Consider the following 27413-nt stretch of genomic DNA (forward strand, 5'->3'; position numbering starts at 1 on the left):
AAACCGGAAGCAGCGGCGGTCGGCGGTCGGCGGCGCCGGCTCGGAGTGGAGAGGCGGCGGTGAGCGCCCTGGGGTGTGGGAGCCCCGCGATGGATCCCGACGCGACGGTTCCGCGGCGGAGTTCGTGGCTGCTGCCGGGGCTGCTGCTGGTGCAGCTGCTGTGGTCGGGGCTGGCTCTGGGCACGCTCGCCGTGGACGGCAGCCCCCACCGGGTCCTGTACGACCTGCTGTCGGAGCAGCAGTTGCTGGAGGCGGAGGACTTGTCTCTGACCCTGCTGCGGGGAGAAAGGCTAGGGCCCCAGTCCCTGCCCCCGGACCTGCCAGATCTGGATCCCGAGTGCCGGGACCTGCTGCTGGACTTCGCCAACAGCAGCGCGGAGCTGACGGGGTGTCTGGTGCGCGGCGCCCGGCCGGTGCGCCTCTGCCAGACCTGCTACCCCCTCTTCCAACAGGTCGCCAGCAAGATGGACAACATCAGCCGCGCCGTGGGGGTGGGTAGAGGAGCACACCCGGAACCTCTGGCGGGAGGGTTGGGGACGGAGGGCGTGATGAGGTTAACTGGGGGGGTTGCGGGGCGGGGCTCAGTTCCCCATCTGTAAGGAAAAGGGGTTGGACTAGGACTGGAGAGTTTGAGCATCAGAAAAGCGGATGGTGTTTTAGGGCTTGGGGCTTGAATGTTTGCCTTCGTAGCTGCTGTCGGGCATCCTCTTGGTACCTACTGTGTACAGATAGCTATGACCTCACCCTCGCGGCTAGCCTTTTCCTTTCCTTCTCCTCCTTTCCTCCCTTCCCCAAACTCCACCACAGCTTCCCATTTCCACCTGGAGTCCCCAGGAAGGACCCCGCCTCCGCTGAAATCCTAGGTGGGGTGGGGAAGCTGTAGGGGTTAGGAGCTTGAAGTTTGTAGCCAGAAATGTTCAGACACTCCCCCCCCCAATACACACACACACTTTATAGAAGTTTGTCCTTGTATTATGTTAGAGTCTTAGTTTTCTCCTCTTATTAGCCCTATACTCCCCGCAGGTTGCATTCTCTGTGCTTGTTTTCTCATCTGTAAGATGGGGATAAAAAGAACTCGTAGACTATTGGCACATAGTAATTGTTCTTAGTAAATGGGAGCTAAAATTTTAGAAAACGGTAAATTTACCTCCTATTCTTGGTACCGTAGAGCTTTTCTGGTCGTGTGGGTGGTGGGTGCTGTAAAGGACTTAAAAAAGAGAAAGCCCTGGCTTGTTTGGCTCGGTGGTTAGAGCCTTGGTCCGCCGACCCAAGGATCCGAGTCCCCGTCAAGGGCACGTACCTGGGTTGCAGGCCCGATCAGGCCTGAGGTCGAGGCGTGCACGGGAGGCAACCCATCGATGTCTCTATCTCTCGCCCCTCCTCCCTCCCTCCCACTCTCTGTGAGAATCAATGGAAAAAATGTCCTCGCGTCAAGATGAATAACAACAACAAAAAGACACAGCCGATACCTTCCTGTTCCTAGGAACCTTATAGGGTCTAGAGTAGGAAAGGATTAGCCTGTCAAGGCTGGAAGGAGTCACGAGGTGGGGGCCGGATATGCCTTGTAAAGGAAATCCATGAGTAACTGGGGTTGTGGAGTGGGGAAGTTTCCCTGGTATTGAGAGCACAAGTAATCTCATGAAAATGTGGTTGGAATTACTTCATAAATCATAGTTGGTTTGGCAAAATACAGACTTGTATATAGTTACATCTTGTTTTAAGTCATCCTGGTATCACTTAACATAAATCTATTTTTTTTATATATAAAGAGGGGATTTATTGCATTAAATAACCCCTGTGGTCAATCTTTCTGTAAAGAGCCAGTTTTCAAAGTAGTTTAAATAAATTTAGGTTTACATGCAGTATTTTTCAGGCATTCTTCTATTGGGTTTGGCAAGGGGGATATATATATATATATGTGTACATCTCACTATGATTTAAAAATAAAGTCCCCAAGACTTGTCCCTGTTAATAGGGTATTATATGGCATCATATTCTGTTTTGAGCAAAGGTGAGTTTTATGGCCAGAATGACTGTGATCATGATGCAAAGCGTGGTCTTTTGAGGCAGCAAAGCTTTTTTCATTTATGTAGATACTGTGGAATTAAGAAGAGGTTAAATAATTACTGCAAACTCTAGTACAGTATTAGGGGCATCATGCAATTTGTACATATTTCTGCATGAATTCCCCTTCCCAGTGTGGACGTGCCAAACACTTCCTTCTCCTTCGTGCCTCTCAGATTCTACCAGTGACCTGGCACCTGGCTCGCCTCACCCTTGTGTGAAAGGAAGAGGGTAAAGAGATAAAAAAAAAAAAAGGCAGAAAATCCTTTCCCCAATCTGCATTTCCTCTCCAACTCATTCTAGACTTTTCTCTTTCCCCTCCTTTCCTCAGAGCTGGATGTGGTATATTAGTTCAAAAGTATGATTTCTGTGGTTCTGAGGTACTTCATGGATTCAGTAGGCTTTTTTGGGTTGGTTTGAGAATTGAACCATCATGTGCAGTAAGGTACATATGGGATAATGTTTGAGTTTCTTAGGAGTGAATTTGAAGGAATCAGTTGTTCTTTGTGAGCATGGGAGATTTTTTCTCAAGAGTAATATATTTTCTTATACTCAGATAGACTTCTTTCATTTAAATCAGTTTAATCAGTAAACACATGCTACTTTTTAAAAATAATATTTTTTTTATTGATTTCAGGGTGGAAGGGAGAGGGAGAGGGAGAGAGATAGAAACATCAATGATGAGAGAGAATCATTGGTCGGTGGCCTCCTGCATACCTCCTACTGGGGATTGAGCCCGCAACTTGGGCATGTGCCCTTGCCCTGAATCGAACCTGGGACTCTTCAGTCCGCAGGCCGACACTCTTATCCACTGAGCCAAACTGGCTAGGGCCTTTCACATCTATTTAGAGTGAATCTATGTCCATGGCTTAATTGAGGGAGGAGGGGAGTATAACAATGAAATAATCAAAGGAGAAATTAGCAAGCTGTTTCTGTGGTACAGCAAGTTAATTCATTTAATCGTAATAGAATTATCTGATGAGAATTCTATTTTCTTTTTACTTCCTCTTGGAATTACTGGGACAGGATCACATACAGTGTTATCTTAAGGTAAAGAATACAGTGATTTGTAGAAATCTGAGTGTAGAACTGATTGGTTCCTCCTTCTTTAGAGTCATACTTCTTTTAGTTTAAACCGATAGGAATGTGGTTTCATTGAGCTGATCAATATCATCAGAGTGGTTGCCAGGATACTTTGGCCCCACATATTCTGAATTACTAAACTCTATCTTATTCTACTTGGTTTGTTTAAAATTTATATAGATAGACATACAGATATGTACAATTATTTATGAAGGTGCTAGTGATTGGGGGTGTGTACCTAGAAGTGTTCAACATACTTTTAGTGTAGATTAATAAATAGATTCTTAGGAATATAGACAAAATTGGAACATAGCATAACATAATAATGTGTCTTTCATTAGAGATCAGAAAGTGTAATGCTGCTTATGTATTCAGTCAAAAAATTGAGTGCTGGCTAGTGGTAGTTACTAGGGATGTAGCTGTGAATGAGCAGAGCTTGTGGTCTGATAGGGAAAACTGACAAACATTTTATTATACAAGTAATTACTTAGCTCAAGTGTGATAAGTGTTGTGCAGGAAAACACCTCAGATGATACCAAAGCACATAACAAGGTGCTGATCTTCACTAGGGCGGAGGGAAGATAGAGTGGTCAGTGACAAATCTGACACCTAAAATTTGAGAGGATGTGGCTCAGGAGAGAAGGTATACATATAAAGAAAAGGCAGATGTGAATACTGAGATGGGAGTCTGCTGTGTTTGAGGACTAGAAAGAACTCAAAGCTTTGTGAGCCATGCGGAGACTAGTGAGCTGAGCCTGAAGAAATAGGCAGGTTCCTGGTCATGTGGGCCTGGTAGGGTATGTTAAGGGTTTTAGACTTTGATTTTAAAGCAGTGCAATGTTAGTGAAAGATTTAATTCGGCAGAATGACATGATCAGATTTGTACTTTAAAAGACCATTCTGGCAGGCTATATGAGGGGAATGGAGGGACAAGCTGGGAGGGTAGAGGAAGAGTTGGTGTGGGGAAATGAAGAGACTCTTGCAGTGATAAAAGAAACGATGGTGGCTAGACTACATGTGGGCCATTGTAATGGGAAAAAATGGATAGATTTAGGAGATAAAATTGACAAGACTTAGTAGTTAATTGAATGTGGAGAGTGAAAGAAAGGAAATTATGATTTCCAGTGTTTTTATACGAGTTGCTTAGTGAGTAGGGTTGCTGTTTACCCAAATGGAGAGAGGAACCTGTTTGGTGGTGGTGGTGGTGGTGGTGGAGATATGAACTTGATTTTGAAAATGTTGCTTCTGAGGTGTTTTTGATACATATAAGTGGAGATAATGCATGTGTGGAGTGCAGTTTGGGATTATGGATTTATTGTGCAAATGATCTGCTTGGTTGTTTACTTTTTGCCAAACGGGCATGATGAAAATGGATGGTTGCGTTTATTGTGGTTAGGGTTCTGCTAAGTGGTTATGAGTATTTGAGTATTAATAATTTTAAATATAAACCAAGGGCCAGTGTTTTTTGCTCACTTACTAGATGTTGGGAATACAAAGATATAATACCAAGTTTTCTTCCCAAAGGAACTTCTGTTCAGATGAGGAACCTAGGCATATATAGATGGATATTAAGGTTTAAGAAACAGCCTTAGAGTGATTATGTAACTTATCCAAACCATGTAGTGGAAGAGGCTGGGTTTGAATTCAGAAGGATACTACTACATAGAGTTGTTATAAGGATTAAGTAAGTCATGCATTTGGAGCATTGAGAACCATTACATCATTAATGATGTACTTAGGATTATTCATCACTTCCCTTCCATTTCCATGGTTGCCACCATCTTTTCATCATATCTGAACTATGGAAATGTTCTCTGCCTCCTCACCCTACATATTATAACCTAGAGACCTGTGTTCTCCAAACTCTGCTTTTCATGTCACTGTCCTCAAAATTTTTTTAAGATTTCTCTGAATCTCTTGACCCTCAAGACTCTTGCCCTAAATTGACCCTTTGCTGCCTCTACTTTCACAGTACACTCCATTTAGCTATATTAGCCTACTGAATACTTCCTGAATACCATGTAATCATTCCATTTTCACCCATTGATCATTTTATTCTCCTAATTTAGAATCCTCTTCCCTTTCTCAGTATAGGGCTTAGTTCAAATCTCACTTCCTAATTTCTCCCAACTACATTGATGTCTCCCTCAACTGAACTATCCCACACATTGACCCCTTATACAGACTGAGCTGTATGGATTTAAAAAAAATATGTTTTGGTTTCAGAGAGAGAAACATCAGTGATGAGGGAATCATTGATCAACTGCTCCTGTGTGCCCCCTACTGGGGATAGGGCCCGCAACCCTGGGCATATGCCCTAACCCTGAATCGAACCTTGACCACCTGGTTCATGGGTCCACACTCAACCACTGAGCCACACCAACAAGGCTATATTAATTTTTTTGTTGTTATTAATCCTCACCCAAGGAAATTTTTCCATTAATTTTTAGAGAGAGTGGAAAGGAGTGGGAGAGATAGAAACATCAATGTGAGAGAGATACATTGATTGGTTGCTTCCCACACAAGTCCCAACCAGGGCCAGGGATTGAGCCTGCAACCAAGTTACGTGCCCGTGACCAGAATCTAACCTGAGACCCTTAAGTCCAGGGGCTGACGCTCTATTCACTGAGCCAAACCAGCTAAGGCTGCATTGATTTTTTAAATAGCCAGTTGTCTGCTTATGAAGCTTCAACTCATGTAACTGATTACACTTAGTCAACTATACCCACCTAGAACATTTCAAGTTGGCAGCAAGGTAGGTAGGTGAGAAAGTATATATCAGTTACTTACTAGGTGTCAAGTGATGAATGTATGTTATATAAGACTCATGATTATGAAAGTGAACCTTTGAGAGGTTACCTCAGCTGTTCAAGATTGTCAGCTAGTGACTGAGACCTGTCTGACTCCTTAGGCTATGTTGTAATATTTAAATGATTATAGGAGTTTTCTTCTATGGCTGATATTGCTCTGAAAGCAATTTCAAGAAAGGAGCTTTTAAAGTGCTTTCTTTAATTCACTATTTTAAAAGCAAGCATTTATTTGGATGTATCTTTTAATGAGAGGGCAAAACTAAGCCTCAGAGAGGGTAACCATACTAAAATAAACATTAGATACTAGAGGCCTGGTGCATGGATTGATGCACCGGTGGGGTCCCTCAGCCTGGCCTGTGGGGATCGGGCCAAAACCAGCTCTCCAACATCCCCTGAGGGGTCTTGGATTGCGAGAGGGTGCAGGCCAGGCCGAGGGACCCCATGGGTGTACAATCAGGGCTGGGGAGGGACCATAGGAGGGCTCCAGGGCATGTCCCACTCATCTCGCCCAGTCCTGATCCACCAGACCCCAGCAGCAAGCTAATCTACTGGTTGGAGCATCTGCCCTTGGTGGTCAGTGCACGTCATATTGACCAGAATCTAACCTGAGACCCTTAGGTTATGGAAGGGAAGTGTCAAACGGTTGGACAGTTGGACACTTAGCAAATTAGGCTTTTGTTATATAGGATTTCAAAGCAAGAATTCTGGGAGAAAACCAAGATGGCGGCATAGGTAAACACTGGAGTTTGCTGCCTCGAACAACCACTTCAAAAATACAACTAAAAGACGCTGGAAATTCTACAACTAGAAGGAAAGAGAAAAGCATACCGAGACTCAGAGGAGGCGCAGTGCGGAAGTAAAATACTAAGGTGCGGAGGTGCGTGTGGAGCAGGCTGGCGGCTGAGGATGCGGTTGTCGTTTTCAATCAGGAGGGAGTCTCAGGCTCTGAGCTCCAGTTCCAGGCGAGTCTCTAGGGACTCAGACTCATACGGGAGAAGCAGGACTGTCTGGCAGCGGTCGGAATTTGAGGGCAGCTTTCTCTCCGAGGGGCTTGCAGCGATTACTGGGACATTGAGAAGCAAAGCCTCTGAGGGCAAGACTGAGAACAGCCATAACTGCTAGGCCCACCCTGTTGATCCCGTGGGACCTGCCCCACCCAAGCCCTGCAGGGAGGCTTTTGCTGGATAACCCTCAGGCAAAGGCTAGATTAACACCTCCCTAGAGATCCAGGAGCCAGGAAGCCCAGAGGTCAGAGTGGGACCATCCAGTTTGCAGCTCCGTGGAACCATAAAGGACACACTCGGGGCAGACTCAGTGAGCACCAAAGCCCCACTGAAGCAAGTCTTGCCCCAGAGGGGTGTCTCCAGCACAGAAGTTCTCCCACTGCAGACACAGCTGATTCTCACAGCCAATTGGCCTGGAGGCCAATTCCTCCCAGTGATACCTACAACAATCAAGGCTTAACTACAACAAGACTGTGCACAAAGACCACAAGGGGGTGCACCAAGAGTGTCCTCCTCAGGTAATGGGGGAGGCTGAACCACTGGGTCCTAGAGGACACTTAGCACAGAAAACCACTGTATCAACACAGGAAAGCATAAAAAATGCGGAGACAAAGAAAAAGGACACAAATGACAGAAATGGAGGAAAACTACTGGATATAGAGTTCAAAACCACACTTTTAAGGTCTTTCAATAATTTTCTAGAAACTGCCGATAAACTTAATGAGATCTACAAGAAATCTAATGAGACCCTCGATGTTGTGATAAAGAACCAACTAGAAATTAAGCATACACTGACTGAAATAAAGAATATTATACAGACTCCCAACAGCAGACTAGAAGATTGCAAGAATCAAGTCAACGATTTGAAATACGAAGAAGCAAAAACACCCAACAGGAAAAGCAAAATGAAAAAAGAATCCAAAAATACGAAGACAGTGTAAGGAGCCTCTGGAACAGCTTCAAGCGCACCAACATCCGAATTATAGGGGTGCCAGAAGAAGAGAGAGAGCAAGATATTGAAAACCTATTTAAAGAAATAATGACAGAAAACTTCTCCTATCTGGTGAAAGAAATAGACTTACAAGTCCAGGAAGCGCAGAGAACCCCTAACAAAAGGAATCCAAAGAGGACCACACCAAGACACATCATAATTAAAATGCCAAGAGCAAAAGACAAAGAGAGAATCTTAAAAGCAGCAAGAGAAAGAAACTCAGTTACCTACAAGGGAGTACCCATATGAATGTCAGCTGATTTCTCAACAGAAACTTTGCAGGCCAGAAGGGAGTGGCAAGAAATATTCAAAGTGATGAATGCCAAAAACCTACAACCAAGATTACTTTATCCAGCAAAGCTAACATTCAGAATTGAAGGTCAGATAAAGAGCTTCACAGATAAGGAAAAGCTAAAGGAGTTCACCACCACCAAACCAGTATTATATGAAATGCTGAAAGGTATCCTTTAAAAAGAGGAAGAAGAAGAAAAAGGTAAAGATACAAATTATGAACAACAAATACACATTTATCAACAAGTGAATGTAAAAATCAAGTAAATAAATAATCTGATGAACAGAATGAACTGGTGATTATAATAGAATCAGGGGCATAGAAAGGGAATGGACTGACTATTCTTGGGGAGGAAAGGGGTGTGGGGGATTCGGGAAGAGACTGGACAAAAATCGTGCACCTATGGATGAGGACAGTGGGTGGGGAGTGAGGGAAGAGGGTGGGGTGGGAACTGGGTGAAGGGGAGTTATGGGGGGAAAAAAGAGGAACAAATGTAATAATCTGAACAATAAAGATTTAATAAATAAATAAAAAAAACAAGACAAAAAAACACACAACAAAGCAAGAATTCCGCCCTTAAGTCCTTCCCTCTTTTCTCACCCCACATGGTCAATTAATTCTTCTCTAGAGCTTTCAGTCTTACTCTTTTATTACTCATCACACTATTTAATTCTTTATCTTTATGCGTCTGGGGAGTTTCTTGAAGCCCAGTGCTGATGGCATTCCCTAATACTTTGTATCCTCAAAACACCAGGATTCTTATAGTGCTTAGTAAGTACTAGGAGTTCATTAACTTTGAAAAAATGAAGTGTCATCAGGACTTAGTCCCTTCCCAAAAGGGAAGGAAAATATAAAAGGATCAAATAATTTAGGAACTTGGACTTATTTGCATAGCATGAATTTCATTATTAAAGTGATTTGTGGGAAGAAAGCATGTTTGTTTTTCAAATATATTTTATTGATTTTTTTTACAGAGAGGAAGGGAGAGAGTTAGAAACATCAGTGAGAGAGAAACATTGATCAGCTGCCTCCTGCACACCTCCCACCGGGGATGTGCCCGCCCTTGACCGGAAACAAACCTGGGACCTTCCAGTCCGCAGGCCGACACTCTATCCACTGAGCCAAACCGGTTACGGCAAAAGCATATTTTTTTATCTGGGTACAAACTTTGGGTACAAACCGGGTGTGTCACATTTTCTTGTGTATTATAAGATTTTGAACAAAAAATTACCTAGAAGATGAAACTAAATGTTTTGTGATAATTTATCCACCAGAGTAAAAAATTATGTAAATATTATGTTCATTGTAGAAAAATTTAGACAGTGTGAAAGAGACAAAAAAATAAAAATCAGCATATTTCCATTATGCCCACATAACCACTGCTACATTTTGTGAACAACTTTCCAGAATTTTTTCCCATGCACAAAAAGTTAAGAAATATGACATGCATGCAATTTGGCCCTAAATTGTTGAGATAACACTATAGAACAGCCGTGGGCAAACTACGGCCCGCTGGCCGGATTCGGCCCGTTTGAAATGAATAAAACTTAAAAAAAAGACCGTACCCTTTTATGTAATGATGTTTCCTTTGAATTTATATTAGTTCACACAAACACTCCATCCATGCTTTTGTTCCGGCCCTCCGGTCCAGTTTAAGAACCCATTGTGGCCCTCGAGTCAAAAAGTTTGCCCACCACTGCTATAGAAGCAGACACTTAAAAAATATTTTCTTCCCTTGCAAATGAACCTGGTATCAACAAATGTTAGCTGCTACTGTTTTATTATAATTGTTGTTATTAATGACATTACTTGAATATATCAAATAAAATGTTAAAATGCTTAGAATAAATATTTTAATTATTTTAAAAGGTTTTTTCTTTTTTGTCTCAAGTTGTATGGGAAGCTCTTAAAAATATTCACATTGTATTTTTCTTTTCTTTTTTGTTACAGAATACTTCAGAAAGTCATAGTTGTGCCAGAAGTCTCTTAATGGCAGATAGAATGCAAATAGTTGTGATTCTGTCTGAGTTCTTTAATTCCACATGGCATAAGGCAAATTGTGCAAGTAAGTAATTCTTTCATGTTCACGTTGCAGTTATGGTTCAATAGTATAGAGTCAGATTTTAATGAACCTTGAAATTTTTGAACTATGGAATACTTCTTATTACTATGTTTAATGAACTGTGATTGGCATCAGGGTTTATTAGTGGGAACCACTGGGCACATACTGAAAGGCAGAAAAGTAGCAGTTACCAGCATGAGCTTTGCAGTCAGAAGAGATCTGGGTTTGATTCTAAACGTTAGCACTTATTAGCCATGATGTACTAGCTGCCAGACCTTGGGCATGTAACTTTGCCTCTTGGGATTTCAGTTTCCTTAGCTTTAAATTGATGATAATAATGGAACCTACATTATACCATTGTCTTGAGGATTAAATGAGATCATTTGTTTGAAGTGCTTAACTCAGTACCTGACACATAGTTAATGTTCAAGAAATGTTAACTGTTTAGTAATAATTATGATATTACTGAAAGATGCTAAAGTCTTTTCTTTACCTTTGCATGTAAAAGAAAACCCATTTCTTACATACGTAGTCATTGCTTATGAAATCATTTGCCTATAGAAATATGTAAAAGAATAACCCAACAAAGAAAAGCTGGAGTTCATCACCATAAAACCAGGTATTATATGAAATGTTAAAGGGTCTTCTTTAAGAAGAAGAAAAAAAATAAAGTATATTAAAATATGAACAAAATAAAATGGCAATAAATACATATTTATTAACAAATGAATCTAAAAAACACAAAATAAATGAAGAAGCAGAACAGAAACAGATTCATAGATACAGAGAACATTTTAACAGCTGCCAGATGGGAAGGGAGTTGGAGAAGATGGGTGAAAAAGGTGAAGGGATTAAGAAGAACAAATTGGTTGTTACAGAATAGTCATTGGGATGTAAAGTACAGCATAGGGAATATAGTCAGTAATATTCTAAAAACTGTGAATGGTGCTAGATGGGTATGAGATTTATCAGGTTGATCAATCACTTAGTACGTTATATAATGTCTAATCATTGGGGTGAACACCGGAAAGTAATATAATTTATGTCAACTATAATTGAGAAATGATTTAAAAAGAAATATGTAAGAGAATACAAGGGATATTTACTCTTTTATTGAAATGGAAGAAGGCAATCATATCACACTATAATTTTAAACAAATTGTGCCCAATCAGGAGTTTTTCTAGGATGTTATCATTTTGTATTGTAGGAGACCAAAATATACTACCCCAAAATATGACTATAAAAGACCAGATTATGCCACCCCAAAATATGCCCCTTTGGCATAAGGATTATTTTGAGCTAATTATTTTGAGAAACAGGAGAAGTTCTGAAAATAGTAGAAGTAACATTTTGTAAGGGAAATTTGTATTTATAAAATCTTCATTTGTGAGGATGTTTCTATATACACTGAATGGCCAGATTATTATGACCACCCCATCAGTACTTTGTTGGGCCACCTTTTGCCTTCAATACTGCGGCGATTCTTCTTGGCATTGACTCCATGAGATGTTGAAAGGTGATGCGAGGAATCTGACACCATGCCTGATGGATAGCACTGTCCAGTTCTGTGAGATTTGATGGTTGTGGAACCAGCCGCCTGATGGCTCCTTTAACTTTGTCCCACAAATGCTCAATTGGATTGAGATCTGGTGATTGTGGGGGTTACCTAAGCAAGGTAAAGTCTCCCTCATGTTCTTGAAAGCACTCCTGCACATACGAGCACTGTGGCATGGCGCATTATCTTGTTGGAAGAAGCCATCTCCATTGGGCTACACCATCAACATGATAGGATGAACTTGATCAGCAACGATACTTAGGTATCTTGTGCTATTCAGACGTTGTTCCACACGAACTAAAGGGCCCAAATCATGCCAGGAAAACATGCCCCAAACCATAACACTGCCCCCACCAGCTTGAACGGTTGTACTCATGCATGTGGGGTGCATGCTTTCAAGCTGTTTCCACCAAATTCTCACTCTGCCATCTGCATGATGCAACTGGAAACGTGATTCATCAGATCACATGACTTTTTTCCAGTGCTCAATTGTCCAATATTTGTGTTCCTGTGCGAATTGGAGACATTTTATCTGGTAACTGCAGACAGCAAAGGTGTTCGAACAGGTCTTTGGCTTCCATATCCCATACAACGCTGTATACGGCTAATTTGCTTACAAACGTCAGGTGGTCATAATCTGTATCTATCTATCTATCTATCTATCTATCTATCTATCTATCTATCATCTATCTATCTATCTATCTACCTATCTATCTATCTATACCATGTTCAAAGGCTGTTAAATCGCATTGTTTACCCATATCTCCTACTGTCGTGGTAAACAACCTGCTTCCCTATTTATAATGGTCTGGCCCTCTAGCAACTTCAGTGCGAAATTATAGCTGATTTGCCTACAAACGTCAGGTGGTCATAATAATCTGACTACTCAGTGTATACCAGAAAGAGCTCAACTCTTTCAATTCGCATTACAAATAACATGGAAACTAGTTCTTGTGGAGAATGATTGCTAAGAAATAAAGAAAATATATCAACTAATTCTCCTGTGCAGAACTTTGAAGCTGTTAACAGAAGTGCATTGTGGACATAAGGATAATTTTGTTATTGAGATGCTTCTTGGTTGTCTTATGCATGTGACAGTTGAATAACTAGCAGAACAACCAGATTTGATGAGACCATGAATTGTTTTATGGTTAAGTGTTTTCGTTCTTTGGTTTTTCTCTTTTTCAACTTTATTTAGATATAATTGACATGTAACATTGTGTAAGTTTAAGGTATATAATGTGTTGATTTGATACACTTATATGTTGTAAATGATTACCACTGTAGTGTTATGTTAGGTAACACCTCCATCACATGACATAATTACCGTTTCTTTTTTGTGGTGAGAACATTTCAGATTTAGTCTCTTAGCAACTTTCAAGTACTTAATCCAGTATTGTTAACTATAATTACTACATCAGATTCCCAGAACTTTCTCATAATTGGAAGCTTGTATCCTTTGACCAGCATCTCCATTTTTCCCATCCCCAACCCCTGGCAATCACAGTTGACTCTGTTTTTATGTATTCAGCTCACAGTTGACTATATGTCAGGGTTTATTTCTGGACTCGATTCTCTTCCATTGATTTCTGTTCCGGTGATAAGTGTCAATCTTCCCTAGTTGATCAAACTCCCAGGGAAGGGATTTATGACAATTGAGTTTCTTTTGGAGGATCTATCTTTAGGCAGATAAGGGGAATCACAAAAAGCTGCTCTTGGCATCTGCTGTTTCAAGTGCCTTCAGCTCAAAATAATTCTTATGGCAAAGAGGTATATTTTAGAAAGGTATATGTTCTGATACCCTTCACTTATTATATCTTGATTCCTTACAAATCAATAATAAAATTTAATGGTTAACCTGAAGGTCAATTAACCAGAACCCCTTTTTCCCATATTTTATCTATATGGTAATATACTAAGCACTAGACTCACTCATTTGTATCTTATAATTTAAAATGTCTTAGTTTTCATACTTATTAAACTTATGTTGTCCAGGTACAAAGTTCCGTTAGTTTATACCATATTTTCTGAAGCTTGCCCTATTTTTCAGAAATTGGTGATTGTCTCTATTTTCTCTATAAAACTAGTTTTGAAAAACAGCAGATACTTTATACAAATTCCTATTAGATGCCAAATACTTTACAAAAGATGTATAATTCCTGTTATGATAATTCAGTAGGTTTCCATGAAGGTCTTAACTTGAATTGTTAACACCCTTAAGAATACCTTTTGAGCTGATGCTTCAGCCCTCACTGAGAAAGAAGCTGTGCTAATGTGACCTTGATGAGGCTGCATTGATTATCTGAGATGAGGAAAATTCATAATGACCACTTCATTTAGTGCTTATAGGAAGCTTTATTATCATCAATATTCCTTAACTTAATAATTTTTAAAATATATAGCCTCTTACTGTTTATAACTTCATGTTCCCAGTTCCTATAAAAGGATAAAAGGAATTTTACTGGAGTTCCTTTATTTTAAATTAGAAAGTCAGGGCTCTTTAATAATGAAGACATTTTTAGCCTCATTATATAAATGAATTTCTTTATGCTGTATAATGCCACTGTTTAATGATCACTGAAAAATTTGATAGTACTGTATTAATACAGTATATAACAAGATGTCCAGTCTATATAACTAACTTTTAATTTAATGTCCCAGTTATTTTAAGGGAAAAGGAATGGCTGTCAGTGAAATAGAAGAGATTAATTTGTTGTTCAGAGAAGCTTCCTTTATAAATCACTTTTTTCTTTTGTTTGCCTTTTATAATTCTGCAAATTTTTTATAAAGAAATTTTACATACTTTGTATGGAAGAAATGAAAGCATTGCTCTCAATTATTCATGTACTACTTTTGTAGGCAACACAAGGATGGACACACATACTCATCTATCCCTATATTATGTATGTCAGTTTCCATGACATGGCTTATTATAACACAGATTGCCATGGATGCAATTGTATTCCCTGTATAGGAAAACCTGTTCAATCTTGTTTGCCCAATATACTAATATTTTGCATATTTGTTATTGTGTTTCTTTTTATTTATATGTACTCTGCCTCATGCTTAAAATGATTCAAGGCAACTTTGTGATGATGTTAAATCAGGATTAAGCGGGGAGGCTTATGTTATATCTATTTTAAAGAATTCAGTATGTGAACTTTTTGAAAGCTGACAGATGGAGTACAGGTTTTAAATAGTAAAGAAAATGTGGCATAATTAAGAAGATACTTAGTTGAGGGTCTACTCTAGAAGGCATATTTTATATTTCAATGCCTTACTAATTTGATGTATGATTCCCCAGTGTGCCACTTTGTTTCTCTGGTTATTTGCTAATTTATGAAGTGATCCCTCAGCTTTTTAAATGATAATGTGAACAATTAGAAAGGAACTCACATTCTTGAGAAGAAAAGGCTGCAGGGAATATAGACAGGTACATGAGTTGAGAGAAGGAAAGACTGTAGAAATAGGTTCACTAGCAGGGTCTTATGTACACAAGGTGCAGACCAACCCATGTACCTAGGGGATTGTGTGAGGAGTGAATGAGGCCCAGTTCCAGCTCAGCCCCTGGAAGCAGGAGTGTTGGTGGGGTTTTTTGTTGTTGTTGTTTGTTTGTTTTTTGGTTATTAGTTTACCCAGAGGGGATGTCTTTTTAAAATTTGCACAAAGAAGTCTTAATTGCTATTGCTGCCCCATTCACCAGGTTTAGGTTTGTATCTCAGGCACCAACACTGATCATTTGGTAGTGACCGAATCTCTGCATCGTGTAAGACATCTATGGGCAGTGGAGGGAGGAATGTGGCAAGTGTTTTTTGACTCTGAGTATTGAACTTTAATTGTTAGAATTTATCTGTAAATATTTAGTTATTTTTTTAGTGTTTGAAGGTGCAGGCTCAGGAATCAGACAGTAGAAATTTCGTTTTCACTTAACAGTTTTGTGACTTTGGGCAACTTCCTTAATTCCTTTAAGCCCCAGTTCCTTATTTAGAAAATGGAGATAATGATAGTTCTTGCCTCATGGGATTGTTGTAAGAATGAAATGGGGAAAAAAGTGTTTAAAGCACAAGCATAGCACAAGTACTCGGTTAATGTTAGCTTTCATTGTAATGATTGTTGTTTATTATACTACATGCATATCTCATAGTGTGTCATATCCTAGTGTCTATTGTATGGAAGAAAAAAATCTTTTCCTCTGTTTTAGGTTTTCTGGGTGAGACTCTGCAAATTAGACTGGCCAAAGACAGCTTAACAAGATAAAACAAGCAGAAGTTTTTAACATATGTGTTGCACTTGTATACATGGGAGCTCCCAATGATGAGTAACCCAAAGGGATGGTTAGAATTTGGGTTTATATGCCATCATAGGCTAATGAAAGAAAAGGGACTTGGGGCTTCTGGGTGGAGAAGACAAGTTAGGGGAGGATGACCAGGAAAGGTATGGTAAACAAGGGTTGTATAGTAAGGCTCGTCACAGAGATTGAAGTTAGTGCCTCTCCATTGGTAAGAGTTGTTGAGTCCTCTTCTTCCTTTTACATGATAGGCAAACATCTTTGCAAATGGAAATTTCCTTCATAAATACTTACAAAATGAAAACTTGTGCCCTGCTTTTGGAGTTTTCCTGCATCTGCTGGTTCTCAATGGCCTTTAGCTCAAAATAATCCATATGCTATAGAGGCTTATTTTGAGGTGGCATAGCCTGGTCCCCTTCACTGCCTACTCAGTCTCTATTATCCATTGAATTCTTTTCATTTGCATTGCCACCTTTCTCTTGGATAATTGCAATAGCCTGCTATTCTGTCCCTCCATTCCCAGTTGCGAGCTATCATAATAGGTGGCCCTGCGGGGGTATATAATACAGCTACCAGTTGAAATTAATTGGGACAAGAGTGGGGTTGATTGCTACAGAATAGAAAACATTGGGAACATCCTTTGTAGAGTCATTGGTAGGGCATCTATAAGGATTGTTTTGTGAATTAGAATTAGAATTGAGTTCGTTTACTCTAACTTTAGAATTTTCTAAAATAATATTCTACAACCAGAATTGGAGACAAGAAGGTAAATGGAGTCTGTCCAGGGTTGAAAACGTTTGTATGTGGAACACAAAGAGGATCAGGATTCTAGGAGGGTGAGATTGAAACTGCTGACCATGAGTTCTAGGATGTGAAGCTAGGCACTTGAACCTACCAGATGAGAGGTTAAACTGAGAACACGGAGAGGTAAAAACAAAGTGAGGATAAAGAATAGGTTTCTTGAAGAAGGGAGAATAGGTAAATTGGGCTACATTCAACATAGAAAACAGTGAAAAGGAATGAACTTGAGCTAATGCTAAGCAAGGGAAGCAAGTTGCAGAGGAATATCATTTATGTGAGATTTTCTAAGACGTGTAAACAGTTCTGTTTTTTCTCCCCCATGCTTTACCATACTTGAAGCCTCTTTATCAGTATTTCAGGCAAAATTCACACCAGCTTGTTTCTCTGGTCTCCCAAAGGGCATATGAAAAAATGTTACCCTGTTAGATGCAACAAATGACCCACTAGTGATGATGAGACACAGACCTACTAAATTCGATACAGAAAAGGATAAAAGAGCAGATGAATTTAGGAAAAAATAATGCAGGATAAACAGTCTTATACCTAAACAGCACTAAATCCTACTAAGGAAACATTTGATAACTGATGTTCATGATTAAGACGTGCCGACAAAAATTGATTGGTATATTATTTTTATAAAGCAAGGAGAATATGTGATTATTTTAAGATTTTCATGAAAATGGTTATGATATAAAAAATAACTTTTGGAAACTAAAAGGGGTAAACTTTATGTATGTGGGAAATTCCCTTATATGGAACACTTCAAGCTTGTTTAAATAAAGAATTACTATAGTGTGAAACAGAAGATGGTAGCTTGAGGGAGAGAAATGACAATGTGTAATTGTTGCTTGAGATATATTAATATACTTTTTTGCGTTTTTTTTTTGACAGATTGTTTAACGAACAAAAGTGAAGAATTATCAATTAGCACGTTAAACTTCCTCAATCAATTTAATAACACCTTGACCTGCTTTGAGCATAACCTTCAGGTATTTTATATCTGATACTTGAAATTAAAATGAATAAAAAATAATTCCAACTCTTATGGCATTAATCTATACACACAATGTAGAGAAGTTAGCGGACCTGGATGTCTGCTGAATTTTTCCATTACTAGCCCTTAGGCAAATCACAGAAATTTTAGTTTTCTTTTTTGTACCTCAGGGATAGCAAGATCTACCCAGCCTACCTGCAAGTATTTTGTAGTGAGGACCCAGTGAGATACTGAACATGAACACATTAACTGAGACGTGTGCTTGTTTAACTTACTAGTAAACATAATGTTCTGTTGGACAGTAATTTACTTTGCCTTTGTGCAGTATGGCATTTTGCAATGCATATGATTCTGTGTGTTTATAGGAAGCTTATTCTTTGCGTCAGTATTCACTTACATATATTTTACCTACTTAAAAAGGCACTGTTTAGTAGGTAACTTTGAGTATTGAATTAATAATACAAAAGGTAGCCTTCAAGAAACCTACCCCAGTGGTTTTCAGTTTGTCCAACTCTGATCTCTGAAATGTTGGTATTGGAACCTCCTTGGTGGTGGTGAGGATGAGATTGGAACTCTGACAAAATTATAGTTTTGAAACTCCCTTAACAAGTAAATAATCCCCACAAGTAGATGTGAACATATTTAGGATATAGATATGTATGATTTCCTCATGATAACACAGAACTATGAATTTTCCTGACAATAATAAAAACTGTGTTCTGAAGGATGTTAGTAGATAGCTTTTGTACTAATAAGGTTGGGAAATGCTTTACTATAGGACTTCATAATTATAGTGGAGTAATGTGTGTTGTAAAACTCTAAATTGTAATTTTTGTATATTAAACCTATTTACCCAGAAACTCTTTACTTTAAGAGATTAGTATTCTGATGAATGCATTTTAGGGAAATTAGCATTTCTCCTGGAATGTTAGTTGCAAATATTTTTCCTAGTTTGTTTTTTGTCTTTTTATTGTGCTTTTCTTTTTGTTATGAATAAATTTTAATTTTTATGTTAGATTTATAAAAATATTTAATGGTTTGCAGATTTTGTGTCACACTAGAAGGCCTTTTCCCACTTTGAGATTATTTTTTAAAATTCTCTTATGATTTCTTTTAGTATCATAGTGGTTTTTATTGCTGTGTTAAAATATATGTGCATTTAAAATTTTTTATTTTTATTATTTATTTATTTATTTATTTTTTTTATTAGTTAAGGTATTACAAATGTGTCCTCATCCCCCCCATTAATCCCCAACCTCTCCCCCTTGCACACTCATGCTCCCATCCCCCTGTTGTCCATGTCCATTGGTTTGGCTTATATGTGTGTATACAAGTTAAAATTTTAATATAAATGCCTAAATTACACTCTCCTATCAAGGGTCTGTGCTCAATTTTTGATTGAACGCTTTTAGCTATAAATGCACAGTTGTTCTGTGAAAAAGAGGCAATGGGCCATTTCTTGTGACAGAGCTAGAGTCTTAGTTTCTCTGTCAAATAGATGGTGAGGCTAATGTGGGGGCTATATCATGTTAAATCCTCTTATTATTCCTTTCTCTTTCATTCTGATATTCAGTTAACATAGCATTTCTCCAGGCCACGAGGGGAAGAATAAAGTGAACTGACTCTTTAGAAAACACAGCATTAGTCCTCAGTAAAAAAGACTGAGATTCACTAACATACTATCCTATATGTTATATCCATTACCTTCATTTTAGGTTAAAGAATTCTTTGGTGTTAGTCCCTTTTTGTTGAGTAGAAAGGCCTGGATTACAAACCTTGGGGTAAGAGGATCATGTGGGATGTAGTTTTAGTTACTTTTCCTTTCCCATTAATAAAGTCCTGTCTGTTGAAGTCAACATAGACAAGCTCATATTTGATTTATGCGGTGAAAGTAGGATACATAAGAGCAAATATGTAAAATGGTAAGACAATTTAGGAAATTTTTGTTGTCCTCAGTTAACAGAGGGTAGTGCAGTAGTTTTCAGAATTTAGAGGTAACTGGAAAGTGCCAAAATATGTTGCTATGTGCTTTACATGCCAGGTTTCTAGTCCTTGGGACCTATAATACAGGTAGTGTAGTCCTCCACTGTAGACGATAAAACCCAGGCTCAGAGCGACTTAGTGACCTGCCCAACATCATCGCTCAGCACTTACCATACTCTGTTATTGCCTGTTTTCTAGGAGGGCAAATAGCTTACACTAAAGAGACGTAATGTTTATTGTATCTATTATATGTGCCTTTGACATTTTAGGAGAGCATACACAGTCTTCTGCAGTTAAGAAATTATTCAGAAGTATGCAAAAACTGTCGCAATGCGTACAAAACTCTGAGTAGTATGTACAGTGAAATGCAAAAAAGGAATGAACATGAGAATAAGGCCGAACCTGGAACACATTTATGCATTGATGTGGAAGATGCAGTAAGTACTTTGCTTCTAATAAGATACATATTTTACAGTGTTGTTGAATATGCCTTCAGTATTATTACACCTTTCAGAGGTATATTGGAATCTTCATATTTTGTCTTCAACCAGAAATAACTAATTATAAAGTGGTAAAGTTTTAGAATATCCTTATCTGTCAAACTAAAATGGAAATCAATCAGGTCTTCTTAACTGAGTTGATACTTTGGTACATTTTGATTTTTAAGTTTGATAATTTGTATCATTTTCTGAGTTGTGTGGGCTTATGTGTTTACATTTCAGTTTCTTATTCATGTGTTGCTGATTCAAGAAGTTTTGCTGTCATGTGTTTCTGAAGCCATTCCTCAATTACTTCCTATCCCATTGCTTTATTTCTTTATATCTATTACTATCTGAAAATTTTCTTTGTTTACTTATTTACAGTCTGTCTTCCCCCACTAAAGTATAAGCCACATGAGGATAAAAGGACCTCATGCCCCTTTTTGTTTTCTGTTTAGTATTTAGAACAGGATCTGGCATATAACAGGCCCTTAGTAATATGTATCGATGGAATGAATGGTCAACAAAAAAGCTTTTTCTCCATTGTATAGCCTGCCTTTTCATGGGGCACCACGAGATGGCGATCATGCCTTTTTATGGGAATATGATGTCTGAGTATTGAGGCTTAGAGGAAAGTGAGTAATTACTGGCTAAACATAGAGAACTCAGGGTCAAAATTGATAAGCTTAATGGTTGAGAATGATGAATATGAATTATCATAGCAGCCCAGAGTTAACTATAGTGGATCAATAATATTCAGGATGGCAAAAAGCATTTCAAATAGATGCACCCTGGGGATTTTTGTGGGTTTTTTTTACTGCTTTATTACCAATGTCTAGAATAGTACCTCATTTCTTTCCTTTTTTTTTTTTAATACATATTTTTATTGATTTCAGAGAGGAAGGGAGAGGGAAAGAGAGATAGAAACATCAGTGATGAGAGAGAATCATTGATTGCTGCCTCCTGCACCCTCCCTACTGGGGATCGAGCCTGCAACCCAGGCATGTGCCCTTGACCAAAATCGAACCCAGGACCCTTCAGTCCCATAGGCCGATGCTCTATCCACTGAGCAAAACTGGCTAGGGCAGTACCTGGTTTCTTGTAGACTCTCAATAAGTAATAAATATATGTTTTTAAAACAATAGTCTATTTCATTGTTTTTAAAATAAAGAAGAAAAATGAATATTGGTTCTGTGACATAAGTGGAATTACACAAGAAATCAACATGACCACCTATTTTAGACCATCCTTCTTGCAATAAGCAAAACTTACAGTAAACATACAATGTATTATTTGTAAACTATACCTCAAGTAAACAAAATCCAGAGAAGAACAGTTTTCTATATTAAATTTGATAATTTCCTTGTATTATCAGACTGACAGAAATCAACAGCTCAGCGAAAGTAAGATATTGCTGCCCTTAACTTGTATCTATTATATTCTACTAAATAAGATACTAATATTGTCTAAGAAAGTTTCCACGACTCATTGGGTATTATGTACTTAAATATATTTGCCATGAGTATGGGCCTTTCATATATCTCAGATAAAATATTAGGCATTTCATAAACAGAGAAGCCCTATAAAGTTGATATTTTTATTTTCATCTAAAAATATCGCAACTAGATTAGAGATTACATATGTAACAGGAAAAAAAAATTTGTGAGTCTCTCCCCGCTCCATTCCCCACATTTTATTAGGGTATAATTGACAAAATTATAATATAATTAAAATGTATAACATGATGATTTGACATGTATACAATGTGAAAGGATTCCCACAGTCGAGTTAATTTATACATCCATCACATCATATAGTTACCCTTTTAAATCTTTTTTAATGGATGAAGCATGGTCTTACTATATTCTTATTGACACAAGTTCTCTGTGTCAACTCTGTCAAAGGTCAACATTATTTGGACATTAGGACATTATTTTGGACATAAAGGTTAACATTATGAATTTAGAATATGAAATTTTTGTATGGATATAAATTTATACAATGACTAATTGTGAACCACCTTATTTCCTAGCAAAAGATATTGTACTCAACGATCCATAGATTTATTTTACCATGTATATTTAGTCTAAATTCTAAGTGTTTGTTTAGTTATTAACAAAATAATTGTATGAAATTGAAGACAAACTAAATATAAAAGAGAGTAATATTATTTGTTATTTTTCCAGATGAACATTACTCGAAAACTTTGGAGTCGAACTTTCAATTGTTCGGTCCCTTGCAGTGATACTGTGCCTGTAATCGCTGTTTCTGTGTTCATCCTTTTCCTACCTGTGGTCTTCTACCTTAGTAGCTTTCTTCACTCAGAACAAAAGAAACGAAAACTCATTCTACGTAAGTGTCTTTTTATAATTGTTCATTTATTTAGTTAAAAAACTGTATCTTAAAAATTTAGGCCTGGCCTGGCCAGCATGGCTCAGTGGTTGAGCATTTGACCTATGAACCAAGTGGTCCCGGCTTGATTCCCAATCAGGACACACGCCCAGGTTGTGTGTTTGATCCCCAGTAGGGGGCATGCAGGAGGCAGCCAGTAAATTATTCTCTCTCATTGTTGATGTTTCTCTCTCTCCCTGTCCTTTCCTCTCTGAAATCAATAAATATATATTTTAAAAATAAAAATAAAAATTTAGACCTGCTTTAAAAATGATATATACTCTGAGAACTCAAAGTTTATTAGCCTTAGACAATTCTTTACTTCCAGTTTCACAATTATGCTTACTAATGAAAGAGATGTATAAGAAATTTATAAGTGCAGATCATCAAAAGTCAACATACAGTATCTTTCAGATGCTTTAACTGAAAAAGCTAGATTTCCTGGAATAGGTTGGCAGCAGCGGAGAAATAAGCCACAAAGATGTTGAAGACCTGAAATGGCCACAATGGGGAGATAGAGACAGCTCTTAGGCCCACTGGAGCCATGGCAGAAGCACCTGAAGTGCAGCTGGCAAGGATAAATGATAGCTTACACACAGTTTATTTCTGAACAAATTGAAATTGCAGTTGCAAGAACATTACTTGACATATAGCATGTGCTCAATACAAATTAATACCTTTCCTTTGTTCCCATCAGATAGGGCAGAGCAGAAAAAGCACTAATGAGAAGATTCCCATTTAGCTGAAGGAAAATGCCTCTAAGTTTCTTGAGATGCTTGTTTATTTTCAGAATGAAAGTAAGAGCTTCTCTTTTAGTAATTTTAGTTTATAAAAGAAAATGTTTTTTGGAGGAAAAAGTTAGGCCTTCCCCTCCTCTATACACTATTCTACCACCCCCTGTCCCCCCTTTCCCTCTGGTAATCTCCATACTATTGTCTGTGCCTAAGAACTGAAGTATTATTTTTTTTTAATCCTCACCCGAGGACATTTTTTCCTATTAATTTTTAGAGAGAGTGGAATGGAGGGAGGGGGGTAGGGAGGGAAGGAGGAAGGAGAGAGAGAGAGAGAGAGAGAGAGAGAGAGAGAGAGAGAGAGAGAGAGCATGGAGGTGAGAGACATCAATTGGTTGCCTCCCGCAGGTGCCCCCACTAGGGCTGGGGATCGAACCTGCAACCGAGGTACATGCCCTTGACTGAAAATTTAACCCTCGCCCCTTTGGGCTGACTCTCTCAATCAACTACTGAGCCAAACCGGCCACGGCTGAACTGAATTCTTTTAAGAGAAATTTATATTTGGATTTCTAACTTAGCCTTTTGAATATGTAATTTTATTATACTTTATAGCACTTCCATTTGTGAGTACTTTCACCTATATTACATATTTAAGATTGTGATGTTCAATATGATATAAATTATATCTTTTATACTTGGTACTGCTTCTAACAAAGTTATGTTTTTTGAGTTTGATAGAAAAAAATAGACTTAGGTTTTAATTCTTAGAAGATTGAACCTATTGTGATTCAAATATAGAATTAATAGATGAGTACTATATTTTAAAAAAAATACTATAGTTTACATTAAAATAATGAATAATCATATTTAGACAATTAAGTTTAAGTTAATACTTTTGATTTATATAGCCAAACGTCTCAAGTCCAGTACCAGCTTTGCAAACTTTCAAGAAAATTCAAACTGAAACCTACAAAATGGAGAATTAACATCATATCCCATGGATGAATGGTGAAAGATACAGCTTGGTCCAAAAGAAGATAAAGTTCTTAAGAAATTTAAGGACTTCTGATTTATTTTAAAAAATAAAAATTTTTGGTTTTTCTTTCCTTTTCCACCCCCTTTTAAAGGTTTTGGGTATTTTTAATTTACAGGCATAGCAATGTTGTCTATTTTAAAGTCTATTTATTATAATAACAAAATATGCAAGGACAATCTTTGTTTTATTTTGTAGGCATATTACTATTTGTGACTTCTGGTATCTTATTAACAATATCTCAAGTAGCAAAGTTTTTGAAAACCGACATTTAAAAATTAATCAGTTATAGCAAAGACTTTGAAAAAGAAATATACTTGCCAAAAAGTAGCAGATCCAAAGATTAATTTACATTACCATGGCAGTATTATTGTTACTTATATATTAAATATGTCATGTTATAAATAATAAGTAATTCAGTCTCTAGTTTTCTTAAAGTCATTTTTGAAACCACTAATTATAGACCTCCCTAACAATTTTTAAAAGTGGAAAGACCCATTACATTTATCTTTGTAAAAAGATTTATGGTAACTGGTTTCTTACTTGACTTTTATAAATACTATTTTACACCTTATTTTTGCCTTTATTTCATAAGTAATTTGAAATCATTGGACTGCTTTATTATATTCAGGGCAAGATGGATTCTTTTTATACCAGGGATTTTGCATTGTGAATTACATTAAGTTGTTTGGCAATTTATAATTTATTACTACTTTAAGTCAAATGTAGCATTATCACACTGTATTTAAATTGTGACTTTTTAATGGAGATTTTCTTAGGATATTTGGGGATTTTTGGAAGGGAGATACAGGAGGAGTAAAAAGAAGCGTAAGATTCAGACAATAGACAGGGACCTGTGGGGATGCTCACAATAGGACCACGAAATGGTTTATCCTAGGGGCATGAGTCAGAATGAGCTGATACAGAAAGCAGTTAAGATGATGCTTATTTTTTTCTAAATTATTTAAATCAGATAAAAGTGATATGATTGATATGAAGTCAAATACTTCACTCTCAGAAAACATTCTATTTGGAATGTTTCTGTCTTTTTTAAAAAGCTTCATTTCTGAGTTGTTTACAATTTTTCCCCTCAGGTTTTTAGTGTTAGGTATTTCATTTGTTAATTCCTAGTTACTTTCTTGGTGGAAAAACGCTTTGTATTAAAATGAGTTTGGTTAAATGTTACAAGAATTTGAATATCTTTGTGTACTGTAAAATACTCTATAAGAGACAAGAAGGTGTCTTTGTTTTTAAATGTTTACCGTATAGGCAGAGGGAAAGAAAAGGCTCATTCTTGGATATGTAACATATCCACAAGCTGTAACTGTCTAGTCTGCTGTGATCCATTAAAAATGTGCTGGGTTTGTTCTGTTGTTACTGTTCCCGCTGCTGATACTAATAGCACTATTATGATTTGAAGCATATAGTTGAGGGCCAATGAAAGCAATCTTTCATAATGCAGATAAACCAGTTTACATGTGCAAAGGTACAGAATGGCATATTCGATTCTATAAGTAGTGATTCGGAGCACTTTTGAATATTATGTATTTCTAAAAACCATCGCTTTTGGAAATGTTTGCTAATAAGCACTTTAAAAAAGAAAAGGAAGCCTTTACTATTTTTCTGGTTGAGTCATTGCTCTTTAGAAGTTGCATCAGAAAGAGATGTATTAAGTACTATACTAAAGTGTGTAAATATTTCATTTTTTAGTCATTGAAAAATTCTTTGCATAGTTCTGAATTCTTAGACACATAGCATTTGTGTGTACAAGAACATCTTTAGTTTTTTTGACACTTTGAAATAAAGTAGCTTAAGGAAATTGCAGTGCCATATTTGATTGTTTTAAATTCCTTTTTAAAATTTGAGCTGTAATTAAACATCATATTTCAGTTTTTCAGGTATTGAGTTTAAATATCTACTTTAAAGTACCATCTATCTTATAATTTTGCTGCAAATAAAAATGTACTTTTGGATTTTGTGTTGTTGTTGGATTTGAGATGTAGGAATAGCATTCGCTACCTTAAAGTGTAACTCTAAATCAATAAATAACACCAGGGCATAGTTGGTAAATATTACTTCCAATGGGACCAGTATTTTGATTGTTTTAAAAAATACCTTTTTATTGATTTTAGAGAGAGAGGAAGGGAGAGGGAGAGAGAGAAACATTAATGAGAGAAACATCAAAATCGATTGGCTGCTTCCTGCACCCCCCTTGCTGGGGATTGAGGCTGAAACCCAAGCATGTGCCTTGACTGGGAGAACTGGGACCTCTTGGTACATGAAAAGATGCTCAACCATTGAGCCACACTGGCCAGGTGGAACCAGTATTTTGTAATGTTTTATGGATGAGCTCTACTTTTTACTGCAATATCTACACTAATAAAAGAGAAATATGCAAATTGGCGTCACTCTGCTACGCCCACCAGCCAATCAGGATGAGTATGCAAATTAACCCAACAAAGATGGGGGTTAATTTGCATATGCAGGTGCAGAGCAAATACTGAAGGCTCTGGCCTGAGCGAAGACTGCAGACTGAAGAAGACGACTGAAGACTGAAGAGGCTTGGCTTCTCCGCTGCGGCCAGAGCGAAGGCCTGGGTCCCGGGTGCCGGGAAAACTGGTGCCGGCAGCCAGGGGAAGGAAGGCCTATTGCACGAATCTCTTCATGCAGCGGGCCTCTAGTACTCCTTATAAAATGAAATGTTTTCCCAGAACAACATTGAAGTTGGGTTGCATTTCTGACCCAACTACAGGTAAATAATAGGCATCACCAGCAATGAATTGTGAATGCAAAAATGTAGTAGTAACCTATGTAGCACTTTATTTATTTATATTTATTTATTTATATTTAT

At 37.8% G+C, this 27413-nt stretch overlaps 1 protein-coding gene across 2 annotated transcripts; it reads left to right on the forward strand.

Annotated features, from left to right (window-relative positions):
- OSTM1 (osteoclastogenesis associated transmembrane protein 1) lies at window positions 1–26535 on the forward strand. 2 transcript variants are annotated; one of them, XM_036317170.1, is made up of 6 exons: window positions 1–491; window positions 10195–10309; window positions 17843–17940; window positions 20198–20365; window positions 22594–22759; window positions 24438–26535. In XM_036317170.1, exons 1-6 carry the CDS (start codon window positions 90–92, stop codon window positions 24491–24493), a joined length of 1005 nt encoding a protein of 334 aa, XP_036173063.1. In that variant the 5' UTR covers window positions 1–89; the 3' UTR covers window positions 24494–26535. The 2 variants fall into 2 exon arrangements, with proteins under 2 accessions (XP_036173063.1, XP_036173064.1); XM_036317171.1 differs by lacking the exon at window positions 20198–20365.
- The last annotated feature ends 878 nt before the right edge of the window (window positions 26536–27413 follow it).

Source organism: Myotis myotis, unplaced genomic scaffold, assembly GCF_014108235.1.
Source record: "Myotis myotis isolate mMyoMyo1 unplaced genomic scaffold, mMyoMyo1.p scaffold_m19_p_7, whole genome shotgun sequence".
NCBI lineage: Eukaryota > Metazoa > Chordata > Mammalia > Chiroptera > Vespertilionidae > Myotis > Myotis myotis.